General features: G+C 41.3%; 1 protein-coding gene across 1 annotated transcript in view; it reads right to left on the reverse strand.

Annotated features, from left to right (window-relative positions):
- Positions 1-15,000, reverse strand: part of angpt2b (angiopoietin 2b) — a 71,540-nt gene that overhangs the window by 44,577 nt on the left and 11,963 nt on the right. The window contains 2 exon segments of the mRNA XM_042310464.1: positions 466-590; positions 13,820-14,052. Coding sequence (XP_042166398.1) covers positions 466-590; positions 13,820-14,052 — 358 coding nt within the window.

Raw genomic sequence — 15,000 nt, forward strand, 5'->3', positions numbered from 1 at the left:
CCTCCAGGCCTTAATGTGTCTCCAATACATTAAAACATCCTCACAGTCCCCCTCTGTCCCTCCAGGCCTTAATGTGTCTCCAATACAATAAAACATCCACACAGTCCCCCTCTCTCTGTCCCTCCAGGCCTCAATGTGTCTCCAATACAATAAAACGTCCAAAATGTCAACCTTTTTTTCCACAGGATGGTTATTTTATACACTTAAAAGAAGCAGAGATAGGAATAGACAGTGTCAGATGGTAAATTATATTCAATATAAGAGCTGAACCCCTGCATAAGGTCATTACATGTGACCCCTTACCTTAACTGTGTGGGTAGAGTTAGGGGGTCGTATCCCCTTACCTTAACTGTGTGGGTAGAGTTGGGGGTCGTATCCCTTTACCTTAACTGTGTGGGTAGAGTTGGGTGTCGTATCCCCTTACCTTCACTGTGTGGGTAGAGTTAGGGGATCGTAACCCCTTACCTTCACTGTGCGGGTAGAGTTCGGGGGTCGTATGCTGTGGACACCATTCTCTGTGAGCCCAGATCGGAAGATTTCAGCACAGTTTCTGTAGATCACTGGCTCCTCTTTGGGTGTAGTGGGTATTTCTGGGTAGAGAGGGATAGCATTCAGGATAATGACTATGTACTGTGTATATCTAGGTAGAGAGTGATAGCATTCAGGATAATGACTATGTACTTGGTATTTCTGGGTAGAGAGGGATAGCACTTACCTGATGTGGAATAGAGTTCCATGTAGTCATGGCTCTATGTAGTAATGTGCACCTCCCATAGTGTGTTCTGGAAATGGGGACTGTGAAGAGAGACCTCTGGTGGCATGTTTTGTGGGGTGTGCATGTGTCTGAGCTCTGTGCTAGTCATTTAAACAAACAGCTCAATGCTTTCACCATGTCAATACCTCTCACAAATACAAGTAGTGATGAAGTCAATCTCTCCTCCACTTTCAGCCAGGAGAGATTGACCTGCATATTATTAATATTAGCTCTCTGTGAACATCCAAGGGGCCAGCCATGCTGCCCTGTTCTGAGCCAGTTGTAATTTTCCTAAGTCCCTCTTTGTGGCACCTGACCACTCGACTGACTTCAAGCAGTTTAGTCACCTCAACTTGCTAAATTTCCACATTATTCATTACAACATCTAGACTAACTTATTCCTTGCCACCAATTATGAAATGAACTGCAACTCTTTGTTAAGTGAATGCATTCATTGCATTCACTGCAGTAGCTGACATGTATAGTGTTGAGTCATCCGTATACATAGACACTCTGGCTTTACTCAAAGCCAGTAGCATGTCGTTAGTAAAGATTGAAAAAGGTAAGGGGCCTAGATAGCTGCCCTGGGGAATTCCTGATTCTACCTGGAATATGTGGGAGAGGCTTCCACCCTCTGTGTTCTGTTAGACAGGTAGCTCTTTATCCACAATATAGCAGGGTGTGTAAAGCCATAACACATATGTTTTTCCAGCAGCAGACTATTGTCGATAATGTCAAAAGCCGCACTGAAGACTAACAAAACAGCTCCCACAATCTTTTCATAATCAATTTCTCTCAGCCAATCATCAGTCATTTGTGTAAGTGCCGTCCTTCCCTATAAGGGTGCTGCTGCAAGTTTGCTGTCAATTTGGTTACTGTAAAATAGCCTTGTATCTGCTCAAACACCATTTTTTCCAAAAGTTTACTAAGGGTTGGTAACAGGCTGATTGGTCAGCTATTTGAGCCAGTAAAGGGGGCTTTACTATTCTTAGGTAGCAGAATGACTTTAGCTTCCTCCAGGCCTGGGGGCACACACATTCTACTAGGCTTAAATTGAAGATGTGGCACTCAATGTTAGTGGTGGCTGTTTAACAGTCTGATGGCCTTGAGATAGAAGCTGTTTTTCAGTCTCTCGGTCCCAGCTTTGATGCACCTGTACTGACCTCGCCTTCTGGATGATAGCGGGGTGAACAGGCAGTGGCTCGGGTGGTTGTTGTCCTTGATGATCTTTATGGCCTTCCTGTGACATCGGGTGGTGTAGGTCTCCTGGAGGGCAGGTAGTTTGCCCCTGGTGATGCGTTGTGCAGACCTCACTACCCTCTGGAGAGCCTTACGGTTGTGGGCGGAGCAGTTGCCGTACCAGGAGGTGATACAGCCCGCCAGGATGCTCTCGATTGTGCATCTGTAGAAGTTTGTGTGCTTTTGGTGACAAGCCGAATTTCATCAGCCTCCTGAGGTTGAAGAGGCGCTGCTGCGCCTTCTTCACGATGCTGTCTGTGTGAGTGGACCAATTCAGTTTGTCTGTGATGTGTATGCCGAGGAACTTAACTTACTACCCTCTCCACTACTGTTCCATCGATGTGGATAGGGGGGTGTTCCCTCTGCTGTTTGCTGAAGTCCACAATCATCTCCTTAGTTTTGTTGACGTTGAGTGTGAGGTTATTTTCCTGACACCACACTCCGAGGGCCCTCACCTCCTCCCTGTAGGCCGTCTCGTTGTTGTTGGTAATCAAGCCTACCACTGTTGTGTCGTCCGCAAAAAAATGGCGTCGTGGTCAGCTTTTCCGAAAGGAGAGCGGGGCAGGGCCTTATATGCGTCGCGGAAGTTGGAATAGCAATGATCCAAGGTTTTTCCAGCCCTGGTTGCGAAACCGGCTGCTGCCAACACACTGACTCAACTCCAGCCACTTTAATAATGGGAATTGATGGGAAATTATGTAAAATATATCACTAGCCACTTTAAACAATGCTACCTAATATAATGTTTACATACCCTACATTATTCATCTCATATGTATACGTATATACTGTACTCTATATCATCTACTGCATCCTTAGGTAATACATGTATCACTAGCCACTTTAACTATGCCACTTTGTTTACATACTCATCTCATATGTATATACTGTACTCGATACCATCTACTGTATCTTGCCTATGCTGCTCTGTACCTTCACTCATTCATATATCTTTATGTACATATTCTTTATCCCCTTACACTTGTGTCTATAAGGTAGTAGTTTTGGAATTGTTAGCTAGATTACTTGTTGGTTATTACTGCATTGTTGGAACTAGAAGCACAAGCATTTCGCTACCCTCGCATTAACATCTGCTAACCATGTGTATGTGACAAATAAAATATGATTTGATTTGAAATCAAATTTGATTTGATTTGAAATAGGAGTGGCAATATCGTCCGCTATTGTCCTCAGTAATTTTCCATCCAAGTTGTCAGACCACGGTTGCTTGTCATTGTTGATAGACAACAATAATTACTTAATTAATCATTTTCACCTCTTCCACACTCACTTTACAAAATTCTAAATTACAATTCTTGTCTTTCATAATGTGGTCAGATATACTTGGATGTGTAGTGTCAGCGTTTGTTGCTGGCATGTCATGCCTAAATTTGTTAATCTTGCCAATGAGGAAATCATTCAAGTAGTTGGCAATATCAGTCGGTAGATGTGATCAATACATGTTGATTTAATTCCTGTGCTGTTTGTAAATATCCTGGTAGGTTGACTGACAACCTGAACCAGGTTGCAGGCATTGGTTACAGTTAGAAGTTGTTTCTTGAGTGGGCAGTTTGATGAAAGCCAGTCAATATTTACATCACCCAGAAAATACACCTCTCTGTTGATATCACATACATTATCAAGCATTTCACACATATTATCCAGATGCTGACTGTTAGCACTTGGTGGTCTATAGCAGCTTCCCACCAGAATGGGCTTTAGGTGAGGCAGATGAACCTGTAGCCATATTACTTCAACACTATTTAACATGAGATCCTCTCTAATCTTTACAGGAATGTGGTTCTGAATATTGACACACACACCTCCACCTTTGGTAATGTTACAACCATGTATTGCTACCACTGTATCATCAAAGGTATTATCTAAGGGAGTTTCAGAGATAGTCAGTATATGAATGTCATCTGTTACTAGCAAATTATTAATTTCATGAACCTTGTTTCTTAAGCTGCATATGTTAATGTGGGCTATTTTGAGCACTTTTCTGGGATGCTTGCTTGTTTTCATTGCTTTACTGGGAAGCTTAGCAGAAGTAGATATGCTTATGTTATTTATGTTAGTGCAGATTGAGCTGCTCACAGTGGACTTCCTACTAGGGCACACCGCCTCAGTGCTAACAGTATAAATCTGGTTCATATGCACATGATTACTGCATACAAGATCTTTAGGATCAGCAGAGTCATTCGGGTTAGTTAGAGGGACATTGCAAAGTATTTCACCCCCCTTGGCGTTTTAACTATTTTGTTGCATTACTACCTGTCATTTAAATGTATTTTTATTTGGATTTCATGTAATGGACACAAAATAGTCCAAATTGGTGAAGTGAAATGAAAAAAAGGAACATTTAAAATTTAAAAAAAGAAATAAAATAAAATGAAAAGTGGCCTATGTATTCACACCCTTTGCTATGAAGCCCCTAAATACGATCTGGTGCAACCAATTACCTTCTGAAGTCACATAATTAGTCAAATAAAGTCCACCTGTGTGCAATCTAAGTGTCACATGATCTCAGTATATATACACCTGTTCTGAAAGGCCCCAGAGTCTGCAACACCACCAAGAAAGCAGCACCATGAAGACCAAGGAGCTCTCCAAACAGGGCATTAATCAGAGAGGCAACAAAGAGACCAAAGATAACCCTGAGGGAGCTGAAAACTTCACAGTGGAGATTGGAGTATCTGTCCGTAGGACCACTTTAAGCCGTACACTCCACAGAGCTGGGCTTTATGGAAGAGTGGCCAGAAACAAATAAGCAAACATGTTTGGTGTTTGCCAAAAGGCATGTGGGATTCTCCCCAAACATATGAAAGAAGGTACTCTGGTCAGATGAGACTAAAATTTAGCTTTTTGACCATCAAGGAAAACACTATGTCTGGCACAAACCCAACACCTCTCATCACCCCAAGAACACTATCCCTACAGTGAAGCATGGTAGTGGCAGCATCATGCTGTGGGGATGTTTTTCATCGGCAGGGAAACTGGTCAGAATTGAAGGAATGATGGATGGCGCTTAATACAGGGACATTTTTGAGGAAAATCTGTTTCAGACTTCAGGAGATTTGAGACAGAGGTTCACCTTCCAGCAGGACAATGACCTTAAGCATACTGCTAAAGCAACACTTCAGTGGTTTAAGGGGAAACATTTAAATGTCTTGGAATGGCCTAGTCAAAACCCAGATCTCAATCCAATTGAGAATATGTGGTATGACTTAAAGATTTCTGTACACAAGTGGAACCCATCCACTTGAAGGAGGTGGAGCAGTTTTGCCTTGAAGAAAGGACAAAAATCTCAGTGGCTAGATGTGCCAAGCTTATAGAGACATACCCCAAGAGACTTGCAGCTGTAATTACTGCAAAAGGTGTCTCTACAAAGTATTGACTTTGGGGGGAGATTAATAGATATGCCTGCTCAAGTTCTCCGTTTTATTTTTCTTATTTCTTGTTTCAAAAAAAGAAATTGTATCTTCAAAGTGGTAGGCATGTTGTGTAAATCAAATGATACAAACCCCCTAAAAATCCATTTTAATTCCAGGTTGTAAGGCAACAAAATAGGAAAAATGCTAAGGGGGGTGAATACTTTCGCCACTGTACATTAGGCTACTTACATTGTGTCTACCAACGCCCCTGGTATAATGTACATTTGCTGAAGCATTATGATGACTCAGCGACACAATGGTAGGGATTAACTGAGCTGGGCTTGGGTCATTGATAAGTCATTGTCTCAATGCAGCATTATAACGCTGTGAAAGGATCCAGGAGCCCAGATGATTTGGGTGGACCCCATCCTCCTTATAATGCTGTGAAAGGATCCAGGAACCCAGATGATTTGGGTGGACCCCATCCTCATTATAACGCTGTGAAAGGATCCAGGAACCCAGATGATTTGGGTGGACCCCATCCTCCTTATAATGCTGTGAAAGGATCCAGGAACCCAGATGATTTGGGTGGATCCCGTCCTCCTTATAATGCTGTGAAAGGATCCAGGAACCCAGATGATTTGGGTGGACCCCGTCCTCCTTATAATGCTGTGAAAGGATCCAGGAACCCAGATGATTTGGGTGGACCCCATCCTCATTATAACGCTGTGAAAGGATCCAGGAACCCAGATGATTTGGGTGGACCCCGTCCTCCTTATAATGCTGTGAAAGGATCCAGGAACCCAGATGATTTGGGTGGACCCCGTCCTCCTTATAATGCTGTGAAAGGATCCAGGAACCCAGATGATTTGGGTGGACCCCGTCCTCCTTATAATGCTGTGAAAGGATCCAGGAACCCAGATGATTTGGGTGGACCCCGTCCTCCTTATAATGCTGTGAAAGGATCCAGGAACCCAGATGATTTGGGTGGATCCCGTCCTCCTTATAATGCTGTGAAAGGATCCAGGAACCCAGATGATTTGGGTGGACCCCGTCCTCCTTATAAAACGTGTTTTGTTTTTCTTCTTTGTTTTTCTTCTTTGTTTTTCTTCGACTCCGCTATCAGATGGGGGAGAAGAGAGATGGCTCCCCTGGCAACGAATTCCGGGAAACACCGGCCAGTCGTATAACAACAAGAGACAAGACGGAGATATATCCAACATGCGCGAACGCTGTAAAAAAAATAGAAAGCTAAACATTTCAAATAACGCTACATAAGATCGAGCCGGTCGGCAATTTTTGATTCCCAGTTACATTGTACATTTTGCGCCAAATATAAATAGTGTGAGCAATAATTTTAAAAAAGCTAGTTTACATTGTTTTAGGGATATATCAGTGGAGACCACCTCTTACAGGACATTAGGAGACACCATATTACATTGTTTAAGGGATATATCAGTGGAGACCACCTCATCCAGGACAATAGGAGACACCATATTACATTGTTTAAGGGATATATCAGTGGAGACCACCTCATCCAGGACAATAGGAGACACCATATTACATTGTTTAAGGACGATATCAGTGGAGACTACCTCTTCCAGGACAATAGGAGACACCATATTACATTGTTTAAGGGATATATCAGTGGAGACTCCCTCTTCCAGGGCAATAGGAGACACCATATTACATTGTTTAAGGATATATCAGCGGAGTCCACGTCTTCCAGGACAATAGGAGACACCATATTACATTGTTTAAGGATATATCAGCGGAGTCCACGTCTTCCGGGACAATAGGAGACACCATATTACATTGTTTAAGGGATATCAGTGGAGACCACTTCTTCCAGGACAATAGGAGACACCATATTACATTGTTTAAGGGATATCAGTGGAGACCACTTCTTCCAGGACAATAGGAGACACCATATTACATTGTTTAAGGGATATCAGTGGAGACCACCTCTTCCAGGACAATAGGAGACACCATATTACATTGTTTAAGGGATATCAGTGGAGACCACTTCTTCCAGGACAATAGGAGACACCATATTACATTGTTTAAGGGATATCAGTGGAGACCACCTCTTCCAGGACAATAGGAGACACCATATTTCTCTCTAAAGCCAGCCAGGGGATGGGATGAAATGTTAATACCTGTAAATACAATTTAAGGTTTGGTCCTCCTTCGTCTTTTCCTCTTGTTAGTTATTCATTTCATACGAGCGTTTACCTTGCGATGTACAGCGCCTTCAGAAAATGTTCGGACCCCTTGTTTTGTTATGTTACAGCCTCATTCTTAAGCTGATTAAATATATATGTTTTCTCATCAATCTACACACAATACCCCATAATGACACAGCAAAAACAGGTTTGAAGAAATGTTTGGTAATTTATCAAAGCTGTAAAAAGACTACTTAAAAAATATCACGTTTAAATACGTTTTCAGACCCTTTACTCAGTACTTTGTTGAAGCACCTTTGGCAGCAATTACAGACTTGAGTCATCTTGGGTATGACGCTACAAGCTTGGCACACCTGTATTTGGGGAGTATCTCTGCAGATCCTCTCAAGCTCTGTCAGGTAGGATGGTGAGAATCGCTGCACAGCTATTTTCAGGTCTCTCTAGAGATGTTTGATCGGGTTCAAGTCCAGGCTCTGGCTCGGCCACTCAAGGACATTCAGTGACTTGTCCCGAAGCCACTCCTATGTTGTCTTGGCTGTGTGCTTAGGGTCGTTGTCCTGTTGGATGGTGAACCTATGTCCCAGTCTGAGGTCCTCAGTGCTCTGGAGCAGGTTTTCTTCAATAATCTCTCTGTACTTTGCTCTGTTCATCGTTCCCTCGATCCTGACTAGTCTATCAATCCCTACTGCTGAAAAACATTTTGGTTTATGATGTCAGATATGTGGAGGATAAGGGTTTAACAAACCCAAAAGTACATTCCGAGAGGGGACAACATCATTTCTGATAGCTTAATGTCTGTTTATCAAAGAAAGAGGGGGCGATAATGATACTGGGAGGCATCCTTATCTTGTTGAAATAAAAGCTACATTAGTGCTGTATTCACATCCCTTCTAAATGAACCTTTGTGAACGGCTGTGTTCATCATTTACACTGGACCTAATTGGTTCCAAAATAAAACAAGTAACTCAATTAATACCTTTATAGTTACGTTAGCAGCCTTGACCTTTATAGTTAGGTTAGCAGACTTGACCTTTATAGTGACGTTAACTTGACCTTTATAGTGACGTTAGCAGACTTGACCTTTATAGTGACGTTAGCAGACTTGACCTTTATAGTGACGTTAGCAGACTTGACCTTTATAGTGACGTTAGCAGACTTGACCTTTATAGTGACGTTAGCAGACTTGACCTTTATAGTGACGTTAGCAGACTTGACCTTTATAGTGACGTTAGCAGACTTGACCTTTATAGTGACGTTAGCAGACTTGACCTTTATAGTGACGTTAGCAGACTTGACCTTTATAGTTACGTTAGCAGACTTGACCTTTATAGTGACGTTAGCAGACTTGACCTTTATAGTGACGTTAACTTGACCTTTATAGTGACGTTAGCAGCCTTGACCTTTATAGTGACGTTAGCAGCCTTGACCTTTATAGTGACGTTAGCAGACTTGACCTTTATAGTGACGTTAGCAGGCTTGACCTTTATAGTGACGTTAGCAGACTTGACCTTTATAGTTACGTTAACTTGACCTTTATAGTGACGTTAGCAGACTTGACCTTTATAGTGACGTTAGCAGACTTGACCTTTATAGAACGTTAGCAGACTTGACCTTTATAGTGACGTTAGCAGACTTGACCTTTATAGTGACGTTAGCAGACTTGACCTTTATAGTGACGTTAGCAGACTTGACCTTTATAGTGACGTTAACTTGACCTTTATAGTGACGTTAGCAGCCTTGACCTTTATAGTTACGTTAGCAGACTTGACCTTTATAGTGACGTTAGCAGACTTGACCTTTATAGTGACGTTAGCAGACTTGACCTTTATAGTGACGTTAGCAGACTTGACCTTTATAGTGACGTTAGCAGACTTGACCTTTATAGTGACGTTAGCAGACTTGACCTTTATAGTTACGTTAGCAGACTTGACCTTTATAGTGACGTTAGCAGACTTGACCTTTATAGTGACGTTAACTTGACCTTTATAGTGACGTTAGCAGCCTTGACCTTTATAGTGACGTTAGCAGCCTTGACCTTTATAGTGACGTTAGCAGACTTGACCTTTATAGTGACGTTAGCAGGCTTGACCTTTATAGTGACGTTAGCAGACTTGACCTTTATAGTTACGTTAACTTGACCTTTATAGTGACGTTAGCAGACTTGACCTTTATAGTGACGTTAGCAGACTTGACCTTTATAGAACGTTAGCAGACTTGACCTTTATAGTGACGTTAGCAGACTTGACCTTTATAGTTACGTTAGCAGACTTGACCTTTATAGTGACGTTAGCAGACTTGACCTTTATAGTGACGTTAGCAGACTTGACCTTTATAGTGACGTTAACTTGACCTTTATAGTGACGTTAGCAGCCTTGACCTTTATAGTGACGTTAGCAGCCTTGACCTTTATAGTGACGTTAGCAGACTTGACCTTTATAGTGACGTTAGCAGACTTGACCTTTATAGTGACGTTAGCAGACTTGACCTTTATAGTGACGTTAGCACACTTGACCTTTATAGTTACGTTAACTTGACCTTTATAGTGACGTTAGCAGACTTGACCTTTATAGTGACGTTAGCAGACTTGACCTTTATAGAACGTTAGCAGACTTGACCTTTATAGTGACGTTAGCAGACTTGACCTTTATAGTGACGTTAGCAGACTTGACCTTTATAGAACGTTAGCAGACTTGACCTTTATAGTGACGTTAGCAGACTTGACCTTTATAGAACGTTAGCAGACTTGACCTTTATAGTGACGTTAGCAGACTTGACCTTTATAGTTACGTTAACTTGACCTTTATAGTGACGTTAGCAGACTTGACCTTTATAGTGACGTTAGCAGACTTGACCTTTATAGTGACGTTAGCAGACTTGACCTTTATAGTGACGTTAGCAGACTTGACCTTTATAGTTACGTTAGCAGACTTGACCTTTATAGTGACGTTAGCAGACTTGACCTTTATAGTGACGTTAGCAGACTTGACCTTTATAGTGACGTTAGCAGACTTGACCTTTATAGTGACGTTAGCAGACTTGACCTTTATAGTGACGTTAGCAGACTTGACCTTTATAGTGACATTAGCAGACTTGACCTTTATAGTGACGTTAGCAGACTTGACCTTTATAGTGACGTTAGCAGACTTGACCTTTATAATTACGTTAGCAGCCTTGACCTTTATAGTGACGTTAGCAGCCTTGACCTTTATAGTGACGTTAGCAGACTTGACCTTTATAGTGACGTTAACTTGACCTTTATAGTGACGTTAGCAGACTTGACCTTTATAATTACGTTAGCAGACTTGACCTTTATAGTGACGTTAGCAGACTTGACCTTTATAGTTACGTTAACTTGACCTTTATAGTGACGTTAGCAGACTTGACCTTTATAGTGACGTTAACTTGACCTTTATAGTGACGTTAGCAGACTTGACCTTTATAGTGACGTTAGCAGACTTGACCTTGATAGTGACGTTAGCAGACTTGACCTTTATAGAACGTTAACTTGACCTTTATAGTGACGTTAGCAGACTTGACCTTTATAATTACGTTAGCAGCCTTGACCTTTATAGTGACGTTAGCAGCCTTGACCTTTATAGTGACGTTAGCAGACTTGACCTTTATAGTGACGTTAACTTGACCTTTATAGTGACGTTAGCAGACTTGACCTTTATAATTACGTTAGCAGACTTGACCTTTATAGTGACGTTAGCAGACTTGACCTTTATAGTTACGTTAACTTGACCTTTATAGTGACGTTAGCAGACTTGACCTTTATAGTGACGTTAACTTGACCTTTATAGTGACGTTAGCAGACTTGACCTTTATAGTGACGTTAGCAGACTTGACCTTTATAGTGACGTTAACTTGACCTTTATAGTGACGTTAGCAGACTTGACCTTTATAGTGACGTTAGCAGACTTGACCTTGATAGTGACGTTAGCAGACTTGACCTTTATAGAACGTTAACTTGACCTTTATAGTGACGTTAGCAGACTTGACCTTTATAATTACGTTAGCAGCCTTGACCTTTATAGTGACGTTAGCAGCCTTGACCTTTATAGTGACGTTAGCAGACTTGACCTTTATAGTGACGTTAACTTGACCTTTATAGTGACGTTAGCAGACTTGACCTTTATAATTACGTTAGCAGACTTGACCTTTATAGTGACGTTAGCAGACTTGACCTTTATAGTTACGTTAACTTGACCTTTATAGTGACGTTAGCAGACTTGACCTTTATAGTGACGTTAACTTGACCTTTATAGTGACGTTAGCAGACTTGACCTTTATAGTGACGTTAGCAGACTTGACCTTTATAGTGACGTTAGCAGACTTGACCTTTATAGTGACGTTAGCAGACTTGACCTTTATAGAACGTTAACTTGACCTTTATAGTGACGTTAGCAGACTTGACCTTTATAGTGACGTTAGCAGACTTGACCTTTATAGAACGTTAACTTGACCTTTATAGTGACGTTAGCAGACTTGACCTTTATAGTGACGTTAGCAGACTTGACCTTTATAGAACGTTAACTTGACCTTTATAGTGACGTTAGCAGACTTGACCTTTATAGTGACGTTAGCAGACTTGACTTTTATAGTGACGTTAGCAGACTTGACCTTTATAGAACGTTAGCAGACTTGACCTTTATAGTTACGTTAACTTGACCTTTATAGTTACGTTAGCAGACTTGACCTTTATAGTGACGTTAGCAGACTTGACCTTTATAGTTACGTTAACTTGACCTTTATAGTTACGTTAGCAGACTTGACCTTTATAGTGACGTTAGCAGACTTGACCTTTATAGAACGTTAACTTGACCTTTATAGTTACGTTAGCAGACTTGACCTTTATAGTGACGTTAGCAGACTTGACCTTTATAGAACGTTAGCAGACTTGACCTTTATAGAACGTTAGCAGACTTGACCTTTATAGAACGTTAACTTGACCTTTATAGTTACGTTAGCAGACTTGACCTTTATAGTGACGTTAGCAGACTTGACCTTTATAGTGACGTTAGCAGACTTGACCTTTATAGAACGTTAACTTGACCTTTATAGTTACGTTAGCAGACTTGACCTTTATAGTGACGTTAGCAGACTTGACCTTTATAGTGACGTTAGCAGACTTGACCTTTATAGAACGTTAACTTGACCTTTATAGTTACGTTAGCAGACTTGACCTTTATAGTGACGTTAGCAGACTTGACCTTTATAGTGACGTTAGCAGACTTGACCTTTATAGTGACGTTAGCAGACTTGACCTTTATAGTGACGTTAGCAGACTTGACCTTTATAGAACGTTAGCAGACTTGACCTTTATAATACGTTAACTTGACCTTTATAGTTACGTTAGCAGACTTGACCTTTATAGTTACGTTAGCAGACTTGACCTTTATAGTGACGTTAGCAGACTTGACCTTTATAGTGACGTTAGCAGACTTGACCTTTATAGAACGTTAACTTGACCTTTATAGTTACGTTAGCAGACTTGACCTTTATAGTGACGTTAGCAGACTTGACCTTTATAGTGACGTTAGCAGACTTGACCTTTATAGTGACGTTAGCAGACTTGACCTTTATAGTGACGTTAGCAGACTTGACCTTTATAGTGACGTTAGCAGACTTGACCTTTATAGTGACGTTAGCAGACTTGACCTTTATAGTGACGTTAGCAGACTTGACCTTTATAGTGACGTTAGCAGACTTGACCTTTATAGTGACGTTAGCAGACTTGACCTTTATAGTGACGTTAGCAGACTTGACCTTTATAGAACGTTAGCAGACTTGACCTTTATAGTGACGTTAGCAGACTTGACCTTTATAGTTAGGTTAGCAGACTTGACCTTTATAGTGACGTTAGCAGACTTGACCTTTATAGTGACGTTAGCAGACTTGACCTTTATAGAACGTTAGCAGACTTGACCTTTATAGTGACGTTAGCAGACTTGACCTTTATAGTTACGTTAACTTGACCTTTATAGTGACGTTAGCAGACTTGACCTTTATAGTGACGTTAGCAGACTTGACCTTTATAGTGACGTTAGCAGACTTGACCTTTATAGTGACGTTAGCAGACTTGACCTTTATAGTTACGTTAACTTGACCTTTATAGTGACGTTAGCAGACTTGACCTTTATAGTGACGTTAGCAGACTTGACCTTTATAGTGACGTTAGCAGACTTGACCAGTAAGTGTGTATCACAAAGATTTTAAATAAACACTTTCAATGCACAAACACATTCGCAGTAGATCTCTCTCACCGTTGCAGTGGGTGACCATGGCGAGCAGCTGCTCCACTGTGTCAGTCAGTATACCCTGCTGTTTCTGCAGTCGTGTGCTGGTGTGTGTGGAGGTCCCCAGCTCTCCATGTAGCTGGGTGACCAGGCGCCTCTGTCTCTCCAGCATGTCCTGCAGCTGCTGTCTCTCCCTCTGAAGACCCTGGAGCTCCTCAACGTGCCTGGCCTCTAAAGCTGAGAACCTCTGCTCTATCAAACTATGAAAATATGAGAGAGACAGAGAGACAGAGAGAGAGAGAGAGAGAGAGAGAGAGAGAGAGAGAGAGAGAGAAAGAGAGAGCGAGAGAGAGACAGAGAGAGAGAGACAGAGAGAGAGAGAGAGACAGAGAGAGAGAGAGAGAGAGAGAGAGAGAGACAGAGAGAGACCTTTATAGTTACGTTAGCAGACTTGACCTTTATAGTGACGTTAGCAGACTTGACCTTTATAGTGACGTTAGCAGACTTGACCTTTATAGAACGTTAGCAGACTTGACCTTTATAGTGACGTTAGCATGACAAATGGTTTGATGAAGAATGCAAAAATCTAAGAAAGAAATTGAGAAACCTGTCCAACCAAAAACATAGAGACCCGGAAAACCTGAGTCTACGCCTTCACTATGGTGAATCACTAAAACAATACAGAAATACACTACGGAAAAAGAAGGAACAGCATGTCAGAAATCAGCTCAATGCAATTGAAGAATCCATAGACTCTAACCACTTCTGGGAAAATTGGAAAACACTAAACAAACAACAACACGAAGAATTATCTATCCAAAATGGAGATGTATGGGTAAACCACTTCTCCAATCTCTTTGGCTCTATAACAAAGAATAAAGAGCAAAAACATATACATGATCAAATACAGATCTTAGAATCAACTATTAAAGACTACCAGAACCCACTGGATTCTCCAATTACCTTGAACGAGTTACAGGACAAAATAAAAACCCTCCAACCCAAAAAGGCCTGTGGTGTTGATGGTATCCTCAATGAAATGATCAAATATACAGACAACAAATTCCAATTGGCTATACTAAAACTCTTTAACATCATACTTAGCTCTGGCATCTTCCCCAATATTTGGAACCAAGGACTGATCACCCCAATCCACAAAAGTGGAGACAAATTTGACCCCAATAACTACCGTGGAATATGTGTCAACA

This window comes from Oncorhynchus tshawytscha, linkage group LG31 (genome assembly GCF_018296145.1).
Source record: "Oncorhynchus tshawytscha isolate Ot180627B linkage group LG31, Otsh_v2.0, whole genome shotgun sequence".
In the NCBI taxonomy this organism is placed as follows: domain Eukaryota; kingdom Metazoa; phylum Chordata; class Actinopteri; order Salmoniformes; family Salmonidae; genus Oncorhynchus; species Oncorhynchus tshawytscha.